The 14113-nt window shown below is 40.0% G+C and overlaps 2 protein-coding genes across 11 annotated transcripts in view; both read left to right on the forward strand.

The window, feature by feature from the left end:
- Window positions 1-982: 982 nt before the first annotated feature.
- Window positions 983-8005, forward strand: thumpd2 (THUMP domain containing 2). The gene is made up of 11 exons (XM_038737957.1): window positions 983-1198; window positions 2790-2931; window positions 3036-3647; window positions 3757-3890; window positions 4131-4208; window positions 4415-4467; window positions 4869-4956; window positions 5796-5867; window positions 6297-6411; window positions 6740-6860; window positions 7223-8005. The coding sequence occupies exons 1-11, from the start codon at window positions 1097-1099 to the stop codon at window positions 7551-7553; spliced, it is 1848 nt and encodes a 615-aa protein (XP_038593885.1). The 5' UTR covers window positions 983-1096; the 3' UTR covers window positions 7554-8005.
- Window positions 8006-8986: 981 nt separating this feature from the next.
- LOC119917079 (mitogen-activated protein kinase kinase kinase kinase 3-like) overlaps window positions 8987-14113 on the forward strand; it is a 49876-nt gene continuing 44749 nt past the window's right edge. For 8 of the 10 annotated variants that reach the window (XM_038737174.1, XM_038737179.1, XM_038737182.1 and 5 more), the window contains exon 1: window positions 8987-9212. In XM_038737174.1, the coding sequence (XP_038593102.1) occupies window positions 9114-9212 (99 nt within the window). In that variant the 5' untranslated portion in view covers window positions 8987-9113. The remainder of the gene's footprint in view (window positions 9213-14113) is intronic. The other 2 variants (XM_038737173.1, XM_038737175.1) reach the window with 1 other exon arrangement.

Consider the following 14113-nt stretch of genomic DNA (forward strand, 5'->3'; position numbering starts at 1 on the left):
TCTGGACTAGCATTCGCACTAAATCAGTGGGAATCAAATCCCATTCAAATTCCATTGTGGGCAATATTACATCAATCTAAAGTAATATCCTTGTTCTCTGCGTAAAGATATTCACTTAAGCTACAATAATGCCTCACATTGTTAGGGGAATACCCTACACTGAGGCAGGTTGCACCAGCCTGTTGGTATTTGACGGGTTCATTGCACAAGGCAACAAGCAGCACAATGTTTATACAATAAAGTAAGGAAATACACTACATTTGAGGTCATTAAAATGTCAGAGAGAAAAAAGATGGAGATTAAAAGTGTTAGTGTGACAGGGCATTAGGAAAGGCAGAGATAAGAAAGGGATTTTGAGAGTGTTGACACACAGATAGGAGAAAGATCTTCCCAACAAGTAGCGAGTGAGTGAGTTTTGTTCGAAAGCACTTCCGCTCCAGGGTCTATTAGAAGTCTCCTCTCAGCTTTGGACACCTGTTCAGAGCTGCCTTCAGGTAATACACTGCAGCATAGGTGTATGTGTGTTGTGTCTCTCCGATGTGTATTAAATGTGTATATGTGGTGGACCTGAACATTTGTAGTTTGTTGTTGTCTTGTTGAAAGTGTGTGTGTCTGAATGCCTAATGTGTGCACTGAGGCATTTGGGTATTAAGTGAGTGTATGCGTGTGTACGTGTGCTGATAAGAGCTCCCACTTCAATCCATGCAGCCCATTAAAACTAATCACAGAATGAAGGTTTGTTGTGGCCTTTGCGCTGTTGTATATCACATTAACGTGCCATTTTTACAAGAACATTTATATAAACAAGTCTGAGCACCATTGGCATTCATACTGTGATATATGTTCCAATCGATATGCAGATAGTTTCTGTTTGTAAATCCACGTTTCCAATTTGTTACATCAGTGACCTTTTCAAATGTGTGAGAGAGACCCTTGCTGGCCAAAGCTAGTCACTGCAGTCTGATGACTTGTTTCCGTTTCCGGTGTAAACAAAGATGCCAATATGGCGACGTTCACAGTCAAATAGGAGACATGCCAAACTTCCACTAGCAGAACTGAGAGTTTGTTGATAGTAGTGAACACGGTGTACAACATAATGACTGAACCTAGAAGTTTAGTGCGCTACTACTGCACCGCCGGAAACGGGATGGAGCCTTTCTTAATTGAAGAGGTGCAGAGGAAGCTGGCAGCTGAAGATGTGAGTGTTTCTTGTCAGTGAAAAGACAAACCAACGGTCCCAAGGGGTGTTCAGGAATCTGTTCGCCATAAATGAGTCTATTTGATATAGAAGGTGGACATTAACCTTGGCATACGCCCTTTGTTTTGTACGTTACCTGTTTTCAACCGGTTACCGGCATTTCACCGGTGCTGCGTCGAGTTCTGCGTGCACTTTCTTCTTCTTGGGAGTTTGATGGCTGTTCTTTAAATGTTTCCAATTGCGTGCACCTCACGGGAGGTAGCACTTATGCTGAGAAAAGAGGGGGATGCAAATCTCGCAGGTAGCCTACAATTTTTGTTCTGCCGAATTACATATGCATATGCATCCACGTCTTAAGGTCATTTTCTACGGAAGCGTATTGATTCGCCAAAGAAAAAAAAAAACAACACTTTGAGGTGGTCTGCCGTCACTGTGAAGTGACATAACTCAGTGGAAACAGCAGGTTTTCTTTAACATCAATATGAATTCAGAGAAAATTCAGTGAAAATATTAGAATTTTTTTTGAAAACTCGTGTATCACTTCTACCACACCTGTTGATTACATTGTGTTCATACTAATATTCGTGTAATCCACATTAAGTAACCAGTAATCAGTACTTTATATTGTCTCATACAAAGAACAAAATAAAAGCAGGTAAAATCCAATAGCGCAGTCGTTGTCCACTTTAGCTGTAGTGTAGGTCAGCGATGACTAACTATGCTTCTTTAACCTTTCTCATAATTACGAGATCCTGATCTCATCTGACACATTATCTCGTAATTATTATAAAATAATTCATAATTATCATTATCATAATTACGATACGATAAGGTGTCTTACTTATACTACTATTGTATACTTTAGTGTGTGTGTGTGTGTGTGTGTGTGTGTGTGTGTGTGTGTATGTATGTATATATATATATGCAGATTCCAGGTAAAACATCAGAGGTCTCTGTCCAGAAGAGTGCAATCTTAGGAACAGCTAAGATACTGCGCAGAACCCTCCAACTCCCAGGCCTCTGGTAGAGGGCCCGAGCTTGAGGATGACACATACCACCCTTCAAGGGGTTAGAGGGGATTAATATTATATATATATATATATATATATATATATATATATATATATATATATATATATATATATATATAATGTGTGTGTATGTATGTTATTCCCTAGTCTCCCCAAGTAAATTGTTCAGCTGAGTTGGTTAACGGTCCGATCCAGATGCATCTCGTTTCCTGATCACTTTTGTGTTCCTAGCTGATGGCTTTAACATTAGCCACACTTAAATGTATTGGATATGTTATGTGAAATAGCAACTCTGGTGGTCAGTGGAGGTGATTTTTGTTTCAGGTGAGTGCTATAAAACACTACAGCAATATCTTAACAGCTGGTTTATTTTTCACAGACAAAAATAACTATCAGTGTCCATCTCAACAATCCAGTATTCGTAATCTTAAGATCAGATTTTAGTGTGTACTTTAAGGATCCTTCAACAAGATACATGCAGCCGAGGCTGTTCAAATGTCGTTAAATTTGGCTGCATGATGAAACACTAGCCTACTGCTTTTGTTGTTTTGTGTGTCCAGGTTTGTCAGGTGCCAGGTAAAGTGTTATTCAGCTCCTCTGCGGCGATCAACAAAGTCTCTCTGCAGCTAAAGGCTGCAGAGAGACTCTTCCTCCTGTTGAAGAGAGACTCGCCTGTGCGGCTCTCTGTCCACACCAGCCCAGGTACCAATATATGGCACATATTAAAAAGTATGCCCAAACCACGTGCCACATTAATTATCATTTTTGTATTGACCTCTGTGTTGTGTTCTGTGTAATCTTCATAGCAAAGGCAGCCTCTGTGCTGCAGTCCAGACTGTTGGGTGACAAGAATGAATGGACCAGTGCTGTAATGACATGGAGCCGCCTGCAGGGGGAGCTGGCGGACAGAAGAACTACTGTCAACACACCAAGCACTGCCCTGGGAGGAAGGTGGAAGAGGGAGGAGGGGAGGAGGAGTGAACAGCAGGGGGAAGAGGAGGAGAAGTGTGATGTGGAGACTAGAAAAAGTACAGAAGAGCAGAGGGAGGAGGAGAGTGGGAACGGGAGACAGAGAAGTGGCGAACAAAATGGAGCCCCGACACCGGTGAAAAAGAGAAAGAGGGATGATGAAGAAGCGGAGGGAAGGGAGGTTGCAGCTTTTGACTCTAGTAGTGAGATTAATGAAGAGGATGAGAAAACATCTGAGAGAGAAAGGAGGAGAGAGGGAGAAGAGGAGAGGGAAGCGGTTATGGAGTTTAGCAGCTGTAGAAAAAGGGGTAAACATGGAGCAATATCAGGAACAGATTTCAGTGGCGGAGATCACGCAGCAACAGGACAAGACCACACTGTGGAAATTAGCAGAAACAGGAGGATGGATGACTTGCCAAAGGACTTCGCTGTAGAAAATGTGGAAAATGGTAATAAGATCATCATACCTTCTGGTTTTATTTCATCTTGTATAACATCAACTTTTAAGGTTAACATTTCTGTTTCTTTATTTCCTTCTATCTTCTCCATGTAATAAAGTGAAGACTACAGGAGAAAGAGATAGGACACTACTGCAACCCAGCAGGATCAGACCAGAGCCTTCTCTGGTCCCCGTCTCTTTTAGGATTAGCTGCAAGTGTACTGGATCTCTGTCCCGATACTTCAGCACACAGGTAGTTGAAGTTAAAATACACTTGAAAAAGCAGTGTGAAGAGCATTGTCTCTGGCAAGTGTGTGTAGGTTAAGAAGTAAGAAAAGACATGAAACAATTCGTTGTCGGATTGTGACTGTAATGAGCTGTACATCCATCTGTTAATATGCACAGCAATGTTAACTGGAGGTGTGAGTTGCATAAATAACTGTCTATTATGTTCAGAGGAAAATTGTGTGTTTGCCTGTTGTATCTAATGTAGGAGGTGAGCAGAGTGATTGGAGTAGGTCTGAGCAGACTGCTGGGCTGGAAGGTTGATCTAAAGAATCCACAGCTGGAGGTAAACCTTTTCACTGTGTCAAAAAATCTATCTGATTATATTGATTTATGCCCAGACAATTTAAAAAGTAATGTGTTGTATGTTTTTATGGGCATAACAGGTGATATTATAAGTAAAAACTCCCTTTTAAGATAATGTTGTTGGCAGATGCTCTCTTGCCTGTCGTTTCAAATGTATCATCATTAGGTTTTTACTGTTTTTTGCAGGTGAATGTTTATTTGAGTGATGACCACTGCCTGCTGGGGATTCCACTAACCAGGTTATTCACAGAAACATATTCTCTACATTTATTAATATTATTTATTACTAATGAATGTATGCTGTCTTTTTGGTCCATCAAAGTCCCTAAAAGAAGCTGACTTTGAACACAGCCAGTCTGTAATAACAACATGCAATGCTGATATTCTCAGTGTTTTTGAATGTGCTTTCTCTTCTGCAAGTTTACTTTGTGCCATTGTTGTAGTTTCTGTGATTTCTTGGTGCTGTGTGGTCACTAGCCTCACTCGATGGCCAGAATGAAGGGTCACACACCAAATAATCCCAAACATGATTATAAAATCCAAATCTCAGAAACATAGTGGATTTAGACATTTCATATGGCAGCTGTAATTAATTTGATTAGCAGTCATAAGTAATGGGTCTTCTGTCTCTTTCCTTCAGGTTACCTCTGGCTAACCGGAGCTACATTAAAACCACAGGACTGAGGTCTACTGTCGCCTGGGCCATGGCCTCATTGGCTCCGATACAGGTACAAACACAGTAGGGCTGCACAATATATCGTTACAGCACCATCATTGCAATGTGCCGATGCGTAATAGTCACATCACAGGACATGCAATGTCAAGCAAGTAAATTTTACCCAAACACCTCAACTTTTTTGCTGCTTGATAGAAAAGGAAAACACGTAAAGTCATTTTCCATGACTAATCTACAAGAGTAGTCTGTCTGATGTAACATAATTTACGCTGATTTAAGGTTTCTTAGATACATGGAGTTTGTTGCTAGTGACCTCTAGTGTATCCCAATAATTCTATGATGCTTAATTATTTTCAAATAGAGCCATTGAAGTCATCTGGTGAAAATTCCTGTATTTTTTGATATCGTAATATATATCGCAGAAGTGAAAAATATTGCAGTATCAGTTTTTTCCAGTATTGTGCAGCCCTAAAACACACACAGGTGCACGGTGAATGCTGCTGCTTTATTTATGAGGAAACCACTTTATTATGCGTACGCTTATGTTTATGTATGCACATCAGAAGGCATTATTAAATAATGCAAGCAAGGGCCTTCTTTTGGTCTAACTTGCAGAGCGATCTTCTGCCATTCTGAGTTTTTGTTTGTTTTACTAATCCCCTAAAACCAGGGCATGTTTAGACTCATGAAGTGTGACCATGGAGCTTTAAAGCTGTCTCACTAAAGCTGTCATTTTGTAATGTTTAGCATCATGTTTGTTGTCTCTAACTTCACAGCCTGTGTGCTAAAGCATTTGCATGCTCACCAGAAAGACTGTGATGTAATATTGCCCTTCAGTCACAGTCACATTGTCTGCAGTTGACCAACTGTATGTTATCTCCTGTTTCTCAGCCCGGCTTCTGTGTGGTCGACCCAATGTGTGGGGTGGGGACCATCTTAATAGAAGCAGCTCATGAACACAAGGTCAGGACCTGTGTATCTGTCAAGTGTAGAAAGGTCTGAAAAGTGAACTTTTTAGGTTAGGGAAGAAGTTTTAGAATTGTTAAAAACATATAAAAGATTTGAATAATCGTCATTTTACACACACCTAAACATTTTATACAGTTGTTGACCTGTTTGTTTCACATTTATTCAGTGTTAATGCAAATAATATTGTTCAGAAATGCACTAATACAGTCTAATTGTAATATTTCCTAGTCATAGTTACTGCAGATTTTAATGATGTAATCAGTTGTATTTATTTTCATTTGACAATTCATCTCTGGTCTCAATGAAAATGTGGTTTTGTTTTTAAAAAATATGTATGAAGTTTAATGCATAGTGTGTACTTTTTATCAATAATACTGTGTATACTGTTATAATCTGATCTATCACTCTCAATGGGATCTTCAGGATGCCTGTTTCCTGGGTGTGGATATTGATGATGGACAGCTGCAGAAGGCCAATGAGAATGTAGAGTTTGCAGAGCTAGAAAACAGAATACACCTACTGAAAGCTTCATCTATGGGTAAGAAGCCAGCACAAAATGTTCACTGGAGTAATGTTAAATGTATGTAATTAAAGCTTTTACATTTTTAGCATTAAGCTAATGTTCATGTTCCAGAGAGAACGACAGCAGCTGCCTCAGTAAAATTATTTTCTGGGTAGGAGTTATTAAATGTGTGTATACCAAAGTAAATGGTCAAAAGCTCTTTAATATTATAATTTATTATTTAGCTCTGGGGATCCAAAGCTGCATCTTTTAGATAGGAATCAGTGAGTGTGAGGTGAGTATGGAACCTGCTGTCATGTATTAAATTACCTCTTGGCTTACCTGTCCTCCTCTGTGTGTGCAGCGCTGCCTCTGCCCAGCGCCAGTATAGATGCTGTAGTCTGTGACCTGCCATTTGGAAGAAAGTTTGGCACCAAAACCAACATGGCTGCCAACCTGCCACTCATCCTCACTGAGATGGAGAGGTTTGTGCCTCTGTGTGACTGTTTCAGTTGTTTCTTTTAGAGTTGTCCAGTGAATCAGAAAATGTTGCTAGTGTGTGTGTGTGTGTGTGTGTGTGTGTGTGTGTGTGTGTGTGTGTGTGTGTGTGTGTGTTCATGCACTGTGCAGAATTCCTAGTCGAGTTGCAGAATAGATCAGAATACATCCTAAACTGTATACAATTATATTTTGTCTTGTTATTTTTAAAGTAAAACTAAGTCTTTTTAATCTGTCCTTATTAATTTGTTATTTTGTTTAAAATGAGCATGAACAAATATTATCTATTCTATTCTATTATTAAAAGTGTTATAACTATAATTCATTTAATTCATGTTTGTGTGTCCAGAGTCCTCCGGATTGGCGGTACCCTGGTTCTCCTTCTGAGTCCTCAGTTATCCTGTCTCCTGAAAAAACTCCTGGTACAGAAAGAAACTGGCCCAACGTTTAACCAGGAAACAAAGCCTCAAACTGGGATACAAGACTCTCCTTCTCTGTCTTCCACAAAGCAGCAGACTTTCCAAATACACCAGGGCGTCAAATCCCCACCTACCCAGGAAACAAGCTCTAAATCTGGGCTACAATACAGTCTCTTCTCCCTGAAGCACCTGGCAACTCATAGAGTCAGCTTAGGCATGATAGATGGACTTATTCATAAATACGTCAAGATAGACACTTGATCGGTGTTGATGGGAGTTACATTTCAAACTAATTATTTTCTAGTAATTAGTTACTTTTCTCGTCATAAAAAATAAGTAATGTTGACATGCCACACTTAAGTTAAACTGCTTTTTGTGTGTGTGTGTTTGTTTCCCTTCTGTTTTTCAACTGCAAATAATATGAAGAAATACATATTTTTGAAGAATTTTGAGTTGTGTGAATGTTGCCATTCCAGAGGTGAATCCTTCTTCCTGTCTTACATTTAATTCACATTTAAATCATCAAAACTGCAATTTAAAAGAGCCTGACATGTAGAGTAGGTCTTGGATTGTGCATTTAAACGATTAGGCTGAAGTTATTCTTGGGGAGTTATTGTGTTCTTCAAAGTTCTCAAAACTGTAAACTCTACACTGACTAAAGATGTCAAACTTTAATAAAAATGACAAATAAATAATTTAATTTATAAAAATAACTTACTGAAACGGCTTGGCACTATAATTGTTAGGAAATGCAAGTCAAACAAGAGTAGTGTGTTTGTGTGTTTGTGTGCTTGTGGCCATTTTCAGCTTCTGATTAATACATGTTTGGTTCTCTTGTGAGTATTAAAGCCAGCAAGATGGTGTACGTAAAATCTAAACTATAAACTACAGTGCATATTCATGCTAAAGAAGGAACGTTCAATTCAATGTTACTTATATGGCGCCAATTCACAACATAGCTATCACATCGCACTTTTCATGTAGAGCAGGTCTAGACCGTACTCTTTGTGATATCAACATTGTCACCCAGTGCAACAGTTTGGCTCATTGGTGTGATTTTCATACATTTTAGACAACAGTGAGGTCTATTTATGACGCAGAAAGGTTATATGCAACACAGACAGTAAGCCTACTTTGTTTTGTCTTTTGTCAACCGACAGAAGAAAAATGTGGAATATCATGAACTATATGCTGTTAGTGGACTAAAATGACAACTGTAAAGTTTTCTGTTATGGGAGGTTTGTTCTGCCTGTAACAGATCCTATAGGCTGAATCACAAAGTTGCCATCTGCCACTGTTTAGCCCTGCTTAGCCCAGTTCTACACTGAGGGGTCAGACAGGGCCACATGGGGCTTAGTGTTTTCATTCATTTTCCCTTTAGCTGTAAACTTCCTGTGTTTGTGTTGACAATGCAGATTAGAAAACATGGCTTCACATGCACCTTAAAAGTATTGATCCAATACTGCTGGAATTGATAAATCAATACAGGTTTGGGTTAAAATTAGGTGTGTGGTTAAAATTTTCCCTGTAAAAACAAATTGAACACGTGACTAACATTTCAGTTTAAGTAGTTTGATCACCACACTTAATCTAAATCTTAAATCTTAAGTTCAAGAGCTCCAACTCCCTGGTCACTCCACGGTGAGGGGTACGCCATCATGTCCATTGCGCATGCTCAATGCGCAGTGGAAGCCATGTTGGAGCTACATCGGACTCGGGCTGGTATTTTCTGACGCCGTATGTTTTTCTTAAAATATCTGTTCTCACACATTGTTGGGGCTCGTCAATCGTGCGCGATCGGCGCCGTAATCGGCAGTGGAAATGATGAACTCCAGTGTCGACCTGTCCCGGCGGAATCCGCAGGAGGATTTCGAGCTGATCCAGCGGATAGGAAGCGGCACATACGGAGATGTGTACAAGGTACAACTGCAGTGAGAGGAGTGGAGGTCCATTATCGGACACAGAGTAGACATAAATAGCTTTCCTTTGGAGTCCATCGCAGTAGAAAACAAATGATGTAACCATCATGAGCTCGTTTCTGAAACAAGTTTTTTCCCGTGTTGATGTTTACTGATGCAGTATTTATTCTGCTTCTTATGCACCCAATTCCATTGTCGGACACGGGGTGTTTGCTGATGTTTATGAGTGTTATTGTTTTGGCCTTTCTGCCAGACATTGTGGACATCCGGGTTAACGTTAAAGAGATGCCATTTAGCTAGTAGCAAAATGTCTCTGCTAGTAGTTAGGCTAGTTACGGTGCTCGGTTGCCGAGAAATTATAAATAACCATGAGCAAACGTTGATGTTGACTGTAAGCCTCCAGTCGGAGCTCGGACGCACATCTGATTCTGTTGAGCAGAAATCATTATTCACTTTGTACTGTACAAGTGTAAGTCGTTACACATTTGCGTATGCAACGGCGACATGCTTGCTTACGCCTGTGATCATCGTGTAAATAATAATGATAATAAAGAAGAAGGATTTGGATGTGTCCGATAATGGACGTTTAGCCGCTAGCTGTCCGAGAACGGACGCAGTTAACGTGATAGCATCACGAAGCTAAATGCTTTGAGCTGTTTCATGGGAACACGGTGACAAAATGACAACAAGCAGTGATTTGCCACCTGTACGGGAACACAAATTGAAGCAGAGACAAGTTAGTAGGTTCACCATCAATCGTGATATTGCACAGCTTTTCCTGAATGTGTTAAAACTGTCTCCGTTTTGCCGTGGCAGAGACTGACAGCTGCCTGGCTACAAATCCAGTTTAGCTGAGAAAGCTACAACAACAACTACAATATCAACACCCCTTATTGGTATTATTCACTTTTAACATGAGACGTTACAGTTACAAAGGTGTTATTATGTCTGATTTATGTTACGTTATAGCTGTTAGCTTCGGTCCTACACTTTACCAAGGGCCTGTGTTGGGAGCACACAGCCTGCATCCCAAAGGAAAGGAAGTTACAACCAAACTCCACCACAGTCACTTCGGGTATCACCATGTTTCTTATATGCCACACTGAACAACTTCAGTCATAATCATATAGCACAGTTTAGTAGAAACAAAGCAAGGCTCTCACAGGTTAGGCTAAATTTATAGTATCACAGAAAACAGTTTAAATGCTGCACAACATAAAGAAGTTGCACCATGCAGGATGTGGTTGCTGTAAATTCATAGATGAGCCCTATAGACTTAAGCAAAATCCCTCTAAAATACTGTATTCACACCATATCCGATAACAAAATACCATAAAGTATGAACCACCACATTATTACTATTGAAAACAAGCTATGTTACTGAAATATTAAGATGTTTTTTTTATAAATTCTTGATGGTTTTGGATACATTGTTATATTAGCCTTACCCGCTTGATTTGCACATCAGCTCTCTGTAATATATCAGTCAGGTTATGTAAGTTAAAAATCCACTCTTAGCCCAGTAGTTGTTTGTGTTGCAGTCACACTGTAGAGGAATTTAATTTCACCGCTGTGTGAGGGAAAGGCTTTTGGCAGACTGGAGATTAATTAAACACTTCAATAGGACTGGATGATGGTTGGTTAACCTACTATGCTCATTGTGGTAATTACAGGAATATAAGTGTATCCTAAAGACTAGAGACGTGAAAGATTTCCATTCTTTTTGAATGTAAAGCTCCAAAAATCCCAGACATCCCTCATTGTTTCTTCCCTTTCTTATGTTTCCCATAGTGTTTCCCTCCCTGCTACAGCTAATCTATTTTGTCTCTAATTTAGGTACAGTGCCTTGCCTTGTTGCCGACACACAAGTCTGACAGGATCTATCAGCTCATTGCTTACAATCATACTAGACCTGTCACAAACCCTAGTTTGTAGTAATAACGGGTTTTGCTTGAGGACACTTGGGCGATCAAACTTGAAACCTCTGGATTAAAGGATGTGCTTCTGAGCACCAGGGCACTTGGTAAACCTCTATTGATGCCTATATTTGGTTATACCTCTGTGTGAAACTGTGGCTCGGATAGGAATGTTTAAGCAGGAAACAAATTGCAAACTCTAGCTAGCTTGTTTTCTCCTCTGATTGCCGCTTTGCCTCTTTGTCTGTAAAGGACGATTGGCTGATAGTGAGACTCTCCTGACCACATGATCACAGCTCCGATCCTTCAAAGAAGGTGCTTGTGTGGTACAGTACACTGGTATCTTGTGAGGGAGCTTAAGCTACCAATACTGTGTCAATAAACGAGGCAGTTATCATGATAACATAAAATACCATATCAGTATTTAAATCATTTAGCAGCACCCTAACAGGCAGGCTGAGGCAGGGTTTACTTTTACAAACACCCCTGAAGCAGTCTGGTTATAAAAAAAAAAAAGAAAAGAAGAAAGAACAGGATTTAGGACTGTTTGATGCATCAGTGTTTCATACTGTATGGATCATGGTACTTATTTAGTTTGATACTAATGTAAATCACAATTTTACCATCCAATTTTCTTTTCAAATTAAGCCAGATTGAGATTTCTCCCAGAATGATCCCTGAAATACTCGACAATACCGTACAGTGTGACTTCTAATCGTACAGTCCGGTGTGAATCACACCAGACATGTTCACATTTGATTCACTACTCCTAAGCACAAATCATTAGCTATATGTCGATATTGCAAGCAGTCGCCCTACTACTCATTCGCATTGGGGCTGACAGCACTGAGAGATTTCCAACTTTTAAACCTGCATTAAGCTGCTTCTCACTTTTGAGGCTTGCAAGATGAAGACAACAGTTTGATTCATTTAATCTTTGCTGTAACGTGATGCCACGAGCACGCCGTGCACAGCATTATGTTTACCAGTCTTACTGGAGAAGAGAAATGAGAAGTGGCGAGCCCGGTTTTCTACAAAAAGCCTGCTTGATCACTGATGTTAAACATTCCACTGGATTAATTTGTTATTTTATGCGGGTGGAGTGGACCCACCCGTCAGTTTGCGAGTTGGACTGGCTGGTTTTCTCAAGGTGACAGTGCTTGTGGCTTGGAAATGAGGAAGTAGAGGCAGGCAATGGCCTTCGGTGGGGACAGAGATTCATTAATGACAAACCAGTTTCAGTAGCAGTGAGTGTGCTCTAGAAACAGCCCGGCCATCTGGGTATTTTTGGGATTTACGTAAGTGGCAAGCAATGCTTCCAGTCTTCCTTTATGCCTGTTTACCAACACAGTTGTCAAATACCCCAAAGCTGACATGGTTATATGAGGCATGTAATCAATATAAATAAAGATGATAAAGCAGAACATTTGGCCATATTGTGGGTTTCCTATTCAAATCCCCTTAAACTGCACTGAAATCTTTTCCAGATTTAACAAGGATAATTAGCCTTCCTTTGACTTAGATGCTCCACGTCCACAAACATGAAGGCCTTCGTCACTAGTCTATGATTGATGCCATATTAAAAAAAGCTTTCTGTGCATGCATTCACGCCCTTCAAATGTATTCAATATAAGACTGATGTACTTAACAGTGATAAATGTGGCAACGGTTTCCTCTGGCCAGACTTCTGTGGGTGTGTGTGGCACAGCTGGGCAGCCGTGGTCCAGGAATGCAGGAATCTTCACTTCCTGCGTGTGCGTGTGTGTGTTCATGTCCTATTGTTTCACACTCAGGAGCCTCCAGCTTAACACACACACACATAACCAGATGATTGTATCGTCACACGCATAGACACACACGCACTGATGTCTGCAGAGTCACAATTGAAGCTGCTGGCCCTGAACCATCCTGTTTTTGTGACTGTTCCTCCAGTTGTTAGCTCACTGAGGTGGATATACAGAACTCAGTCCGCTTTAACAAAAGCTCTGAAATTTATTCCCCATCCTGGCGCTCTGGTTTCTGTTCGCCAAGTACAGTTAATGTACTGTGCAGGAATTTGTCGCGGCGCCATTGGTGCAGTGACATATTGATAACTTGCATAGTTGCACAGTAGTTAATGACACAGTGTAGGGGCGAGGGACAAAACCAGATGTACCAGTAAGAATAGTCTTCTGAAGTCATTTTACATTCAGCTACTGTGCTCTCAGGCAGCAGGTATTAAGTCTGGCTTCTGTGTTAATGTTACAAAAGAATGCCATGTGTGTAAAGACCTTCAATCAAGTAGTGATTTCATTAAGTATGTTTTTGTTCTTTAAGTCTGAAATTTTATCTTATCTACTTTTATTTTTTATATTTTTCATTACATTTTAAAAAGTTTAGAAATGAATTATGTTTAGTCTAATAAGTTTATCTAATGTGCGTTCACAGCCTAATGTGAAATATATTCATTCCATAACAAATTAATATCTCCTGCTCACATCTCTTAACTTGTTTGAATTATGTAAACGAATGCCCAATGTGGTTCACATTACCTTGGGATGAGACGTAGCCAGCTATTTAAAGTATTGTTGAACCATGTTAATAAAGTTTACTACAAGATCCTGTAGCCTGTATTAGAGAAAAAAAAAAGATTAATAAAATGTCTGCTAGGATAAGCTGTTGGTTTGCAAAATGTTTGCAGTGCAGACAGTGAATGGTGTGACAGTCTTCTGCAGGGTGGGTCAGTACAAAAGAAATGATGGTTTGGAAGCTGTAGAAGAAGTCAAAGGGACTCCCCCCTGCAAGCACACATATTTACAGCCCTGGGAAATCTCCACTCAGCAGATTTTACTCTCTTAAACTAGTGGAGCTGCTGCTGTCAGTCACCAGGGTTGATTCCTTAAATCTAACAAATGAATTCTTCTTTTAATGAGGCTGCATTTAAGCTTGCGTTAAAGGCCTCTGTGAAAACAAAGATACGGTCACTAAATAATATGGACTGTTCCAA

The sequence above is a fragment of the Micropterus salmoides genome, unplaced genomic scaffold, assembly GCF_014851395.1.
Source record: "Micropterus salmoides isolate LMB-PRFRI ecotype aquatic unplaced genomic scaffold, ASM1485139v1 Ms_hic_scaffold_22, whole genome shotgun sequence".
Classification (NCBI taxonomy): Eukaryota; Metazoa; Chordata; class Actinopteri; order Centrarchiformes; family Centrarchidae; genus Micropterus; species Micropterus salmoides.